This window comes from Manduca sexta, chromosome 28, assembly GCF_014839805.1.
Source record: "Manduca sexta isolate Smith_Timp_Sample1 chromosome 28, JHU_Msex_v1.0, whole genome shotgun sequence".
Classification (NCBI taxonomy): domain Eukaryota; kingdom Metazoa; phylum Arthropoda; class Insecta; order Lepidoptera; family Sphingidae; genus Manduca; species Manduca sexta.
The window spans coordinates 20,479,194-20,489,480 of record NC_051142.1 but is presented as its reverse complement, the minus strand read 5'-3'; the positions used below and the strand labels follow the sequence as shown (position 1 = coordinate 20,489,480).

The following is a 10,287-nucleotide window of genomic DNA, read 5'->3' as shown; positions in this document are numbered from 1 at the left end:
AGTTCTTATTCATATCTTGAGGTGATGTCTTCTCCATGTATTTTAAGATTACAGTATCTTTCTCATCTTTGGGTCGTGTAGGGATATTTTTAATGTAACTAAGAATTAAGAAAACTATATAGCATTAATTTTACTGTTAATATGTACAATGCATTTATTTTTATTCATTATAGTATTTGGATAAACTGGTGCTTTAATTTCATCGATGATTACTATCAAAATATGACCATTTTGTCTTTACATGAAAAAATACTAACTAAAATTAAATTGACTGGCAAATGCTTAAAAAATAATAGAAAAGACGCGTCTTTACTCGCGCTTATATCTTCGTGAAAACCCTATCTAATAAATGAACATCGTAATCTATTCAGCCATTCCAAAAAAATAATTGATAAAAAGAAAGTATTACACGCGTTTAGATTTTGTTATTGTGCGGGACGTGGTATCATAAAACACACACCCCAATTTATTTACATATAGATATAGGCGGCAAGCAACTTGAGTACACTACGACAGGTCTTTTTTGTAGCCAACTATCTTCTTTTACGTACGTTTTATAGCATACTCTATATCAGGGATGGCGAAACTTTATTGGTTTGCGTGCCATTTAAAAAAATAATAATGTGCCAGTAACCAGCCATCCAGGGCTGGCTATCCGAATGCCCCTTTTTAGCGATCTTTTTTCATATCCCAACAAAGTTTTTGGTTTATTTATTTATTAGCACTGCCACATTGTATATAATAACAGTTACTCATAGTTATACTAGTTTTAAACAATAATTATAGTCACTGATATGTACAAGTACGGCGTACATAACATTCGCCACAGCACTCAGCGAGTAGCATATTATATTGTTATTGGTTAGCATATTACTCGCATGCCCGAATTATTGTGTCACATGCGACCACTGGCATGCGTGCCAAAAGTTTGCCATCCCTGCTCGATACATTGCGATTAATATTTATTTATGGGAAACGTACTGAAAAAAAATACTTTATTTAATTTAAAAAATTTATTTGAAATTACTACGCACTATGTTATTTCATATCATCATCAGTGATTTTGACTTTTTTAGTGTCTTGAAGTATTTCGTCGATTTTGTGTAAATCTTTGAGGGACATCTGACCCGATCCTCTTTCTATTGGTCTGGGTTGGGACGGATCCGGTTTCCAGCCCAGGAAATTTATAATCTGGTAAGTAGCTGGTACACCTCTAGAATCTTTTTCGGGGAAATCCTAAAAAAACACATTATTATTAATAATGTAGATTTTTTTCGTTTTTACAGTATAAATGTTTAAATTATTTTTGGAAGTATGTACCTAATCTTAATTAATTTTCCGTGTCTATATTAAGAAATGATTATCAGAACAAATTATATTGTTGATGAAGTGAGTCGCAATTTTTTGCATATTTTTATGGAGGCATTAATTTTATTAACTGCCTTCCAAAAAAAGGGAGGTTTTATAACCGTGGATTTGTATTATTAATATAATATTATGTTGAAGACAATCACCTTTCCATACATCTCGTCGTATATTGCTGCGGCCGCGAATTGCACATCCTTGTTCAGCCTGAGTGGTCTGTTGTACGCCGCGTTGGACTCGCCCAGGGCCCTCACGTCCCTCATCACGTGCCACGCGCTCGGATACCACACCGTCAGCGAGTCCACGTCCACTGTCTGCAGCGTGAAGCCGGCGCTAAAACAACACCCTCTATGTTGTACATCAATGGCCGATTCCTAGCTAATATTACACCCTGTATATTAATGCGCTATTTCTATCCATACTGTTCGATCTAGGGCGAAAATACTAGAGTAAAATTTATCCATGCTTATAGATGATTTATTTCTATCGCTTTATTCTTACCAGTGTATTCAGGGTTTAGTATAGTTTACAATTGGAATCATGTACAACAAAAAAAAAACAACACGCTGTACTTAAATCAGGAATACTTACCAAGGAAAATATTTTAAATAATATTATTGAGTTGCGAGCCGAATGACAAAGGTGTTAGAAAACATAGAACATACTAGATTATTTTAGATGTAAACTTATTACAATTAAGTGGTCAATTTTATTACTGGTATGAGCCAGCAGCGTTTTGCAACCCCTATACTACTAAATATTAGGTATGCTACAAGGTATACTACTAATAAATACCATAGCTACAGATGGTATTGAACAAATATATACAAGACCTGTAATTTAGCTAGCTTTCATAAATAGTAATATATTTTTATTTGTATGTTAGGTACTTACGCAGTGAGCAAGCCGCCGATGTCCCTTATCCTTGTAAAAGGTGATATATGTGGTGAGATGCCTCCGCTACGCTCAGTCTCTGCCAACTGCAGCGACTGGCGTAGTTCTATCAGTGTATCACCGCCAAAGACGCACGCCATGAACACCTGGAACCACCCCATACAACAATATCACTTACAAATCCCAGCCCCATACAATGTCATATGGCTCCAGTGGCGGCCTTAACTGGCCTGAGCAGTTTTGTATGTTAGGGTTCAGGCACTATATTAGGTTAGCAGGCTGGTGACATAATAAAAGGTCCTTGGCTGGGCACCGTACAAGAGTACTATAGCTTTATTAAAAAATATTAAATATTACCCCCTCCCCCCTTTTAAGGGTGCGACTGATAGCACTCAACCAATCAGAATCATGCCATAGTCTAGAATTTTCTGGGACTTTAAGGTACGATTTATCTAGCATAGTTAGTATAAGGTACTACAGTTTTAAGATGAAAAATGGATAGATGGATTGTTACAAAGTGAGTTTAATAACCCAGCAACATAAAAACTGGCAATAATATATTGTTTCTTTGGATGTTTTCTTCTACCTATTTACTTATCAACCCAATGCTATCCGCAACACACTTATTCTAACTTATTGCATACATTATTCCGACCTGAGAATCGAACCTATACTAATTCTGATTAATTTGCTATCATAATACACTTACACCATCTGGTTGGAGACACTTCATCACCCTGTCAAAAAGTCCTGGCAAATCGTTGACCCAATGCAATGCAAGCGATGATACCAGTAGGTCAACACTATTCTCTGGGAACTGAAAATAAGTAATAATATTTATTAGAAATAATGCTATAACAAAATAACCTTTTTAATAATTATTTTATATATAAATTGCAAATTTAGCATGGCAACATTTAGGACATAATTTTAAGAAAATAATTATATATTGTATAGGGCATGAATATATAATTATTTTCATAAAATAGTACAACAAGTGTATGAGGATAGTAAGCACAGTATGGAGGATGGCATAATTTTAAATTCCAGGAAGTGTAGTCACCATAAATGGACAGTTGTGAAAATATACAAGACAAAAAAAAAAACGCAAAATAATTTTGAGTTGATTTATTAAATAACATATCAGTATAATCCTTATGAAAAACACTCACATCTAAACTCTCCTCATCCATGACCACCTTCTCAAACTTTACATCATCACCGACAATAGCCTTGTCCAAGTGGGTCTGTGAGGTGTCACAGAGAGTGACTTTTTCCACACTGTCGGGAAGGAAGTGTCTCGACACATAGCCTCTGCTTGCACCTGCAATTCAGAAATATACCACTAATTTATAAAAGCTAAAGGTCCTGCTCTCTATCTGTATTCTATTAGTTGCTGTAGCTTAAGTACAGTCTGTCACATAAGTAGCTCAGCAAACTCAAAACTTCAAATCAGTTTTAGACTTTTGTCTCTATCAACTTTTTTTTTTCTTTACAAATATAATAAGGATTTACTCTACTTTATATGAACAATTTTTTTTTTGTTTCAATTAAACTTAATGTGTATAGGTGAGTTGAACTTTGGAATTTTTGCAGCTATTTATATGGCTGACTGTATAAATCTTCTGGTGTTTATGGTCAGTGGATATCACTTCATATTAAGTATCCCATTAGAATGTTTAAAGACTCAACACAATAAAACCATTATAACTTTTTTGGCTATTTGCTACATCCCTGACTTTCGTCACATTTACCAAATAACTTCTATCACCTTACCAAGTTCCACTGCATTCTTAAAAGTCCTTTTAATATCGAAAACACGGTCAGCAGTCCGCCATCCTACCTCTTCTTTGATAAATTCAGCTAAGTGATAATCTTCTCGCTGTGCGGATCTCTCCCTCTGTAATAACTTCGATTTTCTGTCGAATATGTTCATACTACGGTACACAGAGCTGGCAGTCTTTTTCTTAGCTGCATTTGAGTTATTTCTTACAGGTACAACATTACGTAAACATCGGCTTTCAAGTAACAACGTATTGGAGGTAAATAGTCTAGACAGACTGTGGGAAAGAGTGATTTGTGACATTTTATGTGAAATATTATAAATTATTGGCACTAACAAATCTATTTTACTGTTTCGAACACATTATTCATAATTTATTTGTTTACTAGGTTATGTTTTCATTTTATCATATGTTATTGACACTTGACATGTACGTTTTAAAAACCAGTAACTCTGAGCCAGTGACATAAAAAGGTTCCAATATAATTTTAGTGTTATCAATTAAATATTTTAAATTATATACTTATACAAGACATATACTTAGTAATACTACAATAACTAATTATGTGGTTAGCTAGTAATAAAACTAAAAAAAATAATTAAATAAAATAAAATTGATAGTCATTAATATTTTATTAGTTTCTTCGTTAAATGTTTTGAACGCAACTCCACAATCTTTCGAAAATGTCACATTGACACAATCATTGATGAATTGTTGCCAAAATTGTTCTTAGAAAAATTGTGTTTCGTACCAAAATAATAATTAAATAAAATCATAATTGATTTTGAAGCAAAGTAACTATAACTACGTACGATAATAAATCTTGATTTTAATACTTATTCAGTTTATGTTTTAACCATTATTTATGTTTATAGATGTGGCCCATAATAATGCAATTTTTAAGGAGCAATGCGCCGTATATTACTTTACCGGTGGCTGCAATTGTCGGCGTAATAGGTTATAATTTGGAGAGCTTATTGTCCGACCGATATACGCCTTATAATAGTAAGTAAAAAGTTAAATATAAACCTTATTTAACATAATATGTGCACCTAGTTGGGGTGAGGTTGATTAGGGTGACAGCGATAAGTACTGTATTCTTGAAATTAATCGGCTTTTTTCTTGAAGTTCTGTACTTCAAAAGGAACCCTTATAGAATCACTTTGTTGTCTGTCCATCTGTCAAGAACCTTTACTCAGGAATACAGGGGTATAAAGTTGAAGTTAATATCAAATAATCTACAGTCGTTTTTAGCTATAATATAATCAAACTTGTAAGACAAAGTTTATTACACATATTTTGTGATTTCACAAGGTAATAAAAATTATAGGGTACTTCACGTTGACCAAGAATCATGAAATTTTCAAAAAGCAATGTCTTAAAGCAAATCTAAAGACAATAACTGAAAACTGCAAATGTGTACTGTAATAACAAAAAAGAATGGAAAATTCATTATTACAAATTTAATGTTGTTGCAATATCCATATCTAGAGATCAACAGCAAGGTTAGTTTGAACTTATATACTTGGATCCCTTCCCAGGGTTCTGAGGGTCTAGAGTGCTCACCAAAAAGTCCAGTGTGTTAGTACAAGCTCACCCTTATCAGGCTAACAAACATAATGGCAGGTTATAAAAAAAAAACAAATTTGTACTAAACTTCAACATGCAAGTATGTCTTACTCATCAAGTTTTTTAGTATGTTTTATATTTATTTAGTCTGGAATATTGTATGGCTTGATCAATCAAGCCAGTTAAAAGTAAGCAATAAAGTTATTTCTATAAGTATTAAAGGCCATGACAGCTGGGATGGTGCAATGTTTTTTATCATAATATTATGCAATAGATTAATTTCAAAATCTATAATTATATTCAATAATTATTTTATTTATTCTGTTTTACAGAACCAGTGCAAGATCAAAGATTGGAAAGACTCACAGATGAAGAGGTCCTTAAAGATCCAACAAATGTACAGAAACTCAAATACAAAGAGAATGTACTCGGCAAGAATGTATCACCATCATTGCAGAAAAACTAGATCATTTTTAAATAGAATTTGCAGATAAAACATATCAATTGAAAAATTATTTCCCTTTGAGTTTTTGATGTACTGAAATCTATATCTAATTGTTTATTAATTGAGATAACATTTTTATCATGTTATTTTTCAAGAAGCTTAAATGCAGTTTATACTTTCTACAAAATAAAAACAGTTTACAGTTCAGATATAAACTGAGATACACTGCTAGTCACAATCTATATTATTTAATATTTAGTAGTGTGTAACCACAGTATGTCTGCAAGTTCTATGAAAAAATGTTATTAGCTAAGTAATTTATTTGCAATTCAAAATACCTGCCATATTCTAGGGCTTTAAAACTTATATCACAAATCTTGAAAGGTGCATACAACTTTGGCGAATGTGCGGCGCGTGCGCAGAACTTTTCCCGTATTTTAATTGCTTGATTGCAAAGGCGCGCATGTATTCTATACACCGCAGCCCTTAAACACCTTGTTTTAAGGTTACTTTTGATAGATCAAAATAACCGCCATATTTAGAAGCTCCCTAATAATGAAAATAACATGTGAACTTAAAAGTTCTCATTAAGGACCTATGCACATGATATTTTATTAACTGAAGATGCACTTTTAAAACGTGCGCTCTTAGCACTGTGCATACAAACGGGTATAAGAAACTACTGAAAGGCTTGGTCCCAGAGTCAATTTGTAGGTCAGGGAATCAAGAAATATTGTGCAAAAATTACAACAGCTATTGTATGATATAATTCCATCGTCACGAAATAGTTTAGTATGAAATGGATAGTCACTATTGAATAGTTGTAAATATTTGTTGAATTATATTTTTTATGCAATATTTTGTTTTATTAAATATATATAAAATATTTTCACCTGTATTCATAAACATTATTTATCTAAGGACGGAGCATTGCTGTGATAACAAGTCTGTTTCTCAGCTATGTTTATCTTACAGCCAACTAGATTAAATTTGTATTTCAATATTAGCCAATCACAACGGCCCTATGTCTACGCACTGCGAAGGCTGCCATGCCGTCAGCACTGAGAAACAGACTTGTCACAGCAATGCTCCGTCCTTAGATAAAGTTTATGAATACAGGCGTTTGTGTACACATCCACTTCGTTTAACGTTTTCATGAACTCTGATAGGTAGTAGTTATAGGAGGAAGGTTGAAATTAACCACAAATAAACCTTAAAACATAAATACTTTATTCTTTATAACTATACGAGAATATTAAACAATGTACCATCAGATACGTAAGGAACGAAACACTATTTACAACAAAATCCATTTTAACAAGTTATTTTTTATTATGGTCAAATTTTGGTAATTATATAAATAGTTTTAAAATATCTCTGAGTTTATGTTCCATATAATATATAATAAAACAGTCGAACAAAAAATAAAGAAATACCACCCCCGCATTTTATTCTTGAAAAGGTAGATAAAGACATTGACTGCACGGACTTATTCCCATGTGTATTCCATCCTATGATTAGCGAGCTTATTATATTAGACACAAATTCCAAACTCCGGGCTGAGAGTAAACAGAAAAACCCAATATCACTGCGACCCAGGACTCAAACCTGGGACTTCAGAACGGTGTCGTACTGCGCACCTATTACAACTACGCCACCGAGACAGTCGGAACAACACAAAATATGATAAACATCACCTTTCGTGACCATTTTGCATCTACATATATATTTTTGTCACTGAAACCCAATGCACCTTCTGCCATAACTATTAAATTATAAAATATACATTGAGCGATCATAACTCAGACAAGCATTTATAAATACCCTAATTTGACCATGAACAAAAGTTTAACTATATATTTCAGTATTAGAGGCGGAACCTAGACTTCATTTTGATGGCATTTATTATACATCTCGCAAAAGCATTAGATAACAATATTGTTATAATGAGTTATAAATTCAAGACTTAAACTATTATTTTGACTAAATTTTATCTGTGTACCAAACCCAACCTACAAATCCCTGGATCCATCTCTGAACATTATGAATGTCGACAAAATAATTCCCTTTTTCTAGAAACCAAGTATATAACTACAATCTACATGTCAACAAGAAATATAGACATTTATGTAAGAATATGTATTGCAATATTTGTCTATGCACCGCTGTAATGGTTAAAAACTGAAAAATACATCGTGGTAAGTCGACAGTATATTATATAGTATTTTTCATTGCCACGAAAACTATACAAATAAACCATGAACTATAAGTGCTAAGACCTAACAATTTTATCTTGGAAATAAATATCATTCGCGACTTCTCCGACGTGCACATTTTGCGGAATAAAAATCACATTGTTTACTTTTCCGGGACTAAATATGGCTTATGAAATTCCGTGACAAAAGAGGTCTTTAACTAAAATGGACCAGATATACATAACCTACCAACAGTAAAATTATGTCAACTTTACATTTAGTATAATAGTACATTTCTATATTTTCCTATTTCGTTAATAAATACACGAGACATGCACGAAGCCAAATCGTCCATCTCTGTATAGTCGAACGCTAATCGGTCATCTTACTATGTTTTATATCTAGAATTATATTGCTTGACCTGAGAAGGAACAAATTGGCTCCAGTTCTGCAAATACCACACCATCCCATTATAGAGCAATTAATAATTAATTAAAGTTGAAACTTATTCAGGTGAGTCCCGTATTTTCCTCTGAATACAGCCCTGTTGCATATAAGCAATAAGGGCTTTAGGAGCTATAGCCTTCCTAAATATGTTATTAAGGAGGGCTGTATATCGTAAAAAAAATAATCGTAAAATATACTTTTGTTTTTAGTTATAATGTGAAATAACAATGAATTACCGTCTTAATAGCCGGTCTTAACTATTAAGACCTACCTAGAGTATTACCTTCATACGCTTTGTTCGAAAATAGCCAAGACGTCGTTACATAGTTGTGTTTAAATTACATTTATAAATATTAATATATTCGTGACATAATTAATATTTTAATATTTCATTTATTTTATTTCATTCATCTAATTCATTTATAAATACGTACATACTATGTATTTAATTTAGCTTGAATTTTAGTAAAATACGTACAGGGCCTCTGACGCATTTCTACTTTAATTTTAAACTGTAATTATGGTATTCAACAGTAATTACATTGCTAAAAACAATATTACATTGATATTTCATTGCAATCAAAGACTCTTGAATCATAAAAAAAAGCAACAAAAAAAATTGTTACTAGAATCTGGGACAACTTATAAAAATCGAAAGGACGCAGTAAACATCGAATAGCAATCGAAAAGTTACTATTATTAAGAGCCGTCGTTACAAATGTGTATTAAACTTGGTTTTCGTCACAAAAACATTGTGGCGACAAAATTTTGATGCTTCAAATTAGACGTTAATACTTCGGACAATACGTTCTAAATTTTAACAATCTTCTAAATTCTCTACGTGTACCTTTCTAGCTATTCTAAACAGTTATTCTCTATGACAAATTCCCCTTCGTCAAGGTATCACTCGGCATTAGGGTCCGGTACCTTAATGCAAGGTAATCAAAGGATTTCATACTCCTACTAGATTATTAATTTATTACATGATATGGCATGTATTGGCGATGTTTGTGCGTGACAAAACTCGTGTGTAAATAGCCAGAGACCTGGGTCTAAAGATCATCGCCTATCGGTTCCGCACGCGCGCTAGTCTATTCTGCAAAAAATCCTTAAAATGTTAAAACATTTTTTACTTTTTTCAGGATACAAGTTGCCCTTACGTTAATCCAGGACTTGGTTTATCCGTATGCAAAATTTCATAAAAATCAATTCATCCCTCGACAAACATCTTCACATATTTATTACATAATGTATTAATTGTACGAATGAGCTATGCTGTTAATTTAATCTTAATTAGTGCAAATGACCCCCTCGTACCTAGATCCCTCCCTGCATGAATCGTGTTGATACTTGAGACGTAAATCACGCAGCACTACAATAGGAATGACTAAGTATGATGTTACGCATGCCTACATTGTCTTGTAAATCTTTTTTGTACTCCGTATACCAGATTTCGGCTAACTCCTTATAAAATTTGATTATAATTAGTCTAGCACAGAGATGGCGAACCTTTGGTTACAATGGCACTTAGGCCAATTGCGTGCCATTATAAATAAAAAAACATTATGACACGTTAAGCCAATTGCGT

The 10,287-nt window shown here is 32.8% G+C and overlaps 1 protein-coding gene and 1 long non-coding RNA gene across 2 annotated transcripts; one reads left to right on the top strand and one right to left on the bottom strand.

Moving 5' to 3' along the window:
• Nucleotides 1–998: 998 nt before the first annotated feature.
• LOC119191064 (arginine-hydroxylase NDUFAF5, mitochondrial-like) lies at nt 999–4,484 on the bottom strand. Its single transcript, XM_037444923.1, has 6 exons — nt 4,036–4,484; nt 3,432–3,583; nt 2,969–3,076; nt 2,260–2,405; nt 1,515–1,698; nt 999–1,236 (listed from the first exon to the last, which is right to left on the bottom strand). Exons 1-6 carry the CDS (start codon nt 4,343–4,345, stop codon nt 1,039–1,041), a joined length of 1,098 nt encoding a protein of 365 aa, XP_037300820.1. The 5' UTR covers nt 4,346–4,484; the 3' UTR covers nt 999–1,038.
• A 245-nt stretch (nt 4,485–4,729) lies between these two features.
• Nucleotides 4,730–6,100, top strand: LOC119191072. Its single transcript, XR_005113374.1, has 3 exons — nt 4,730–4,837; nt 4,919–5,048; nt 5,945–6,100. It is a non-coding gene; the product is annotated as an uncharacterized LOC119191072 (long non-coding RNA).
• Nucleotides 6,101–10,287: the final 4,187 nt, after the last annotated feature.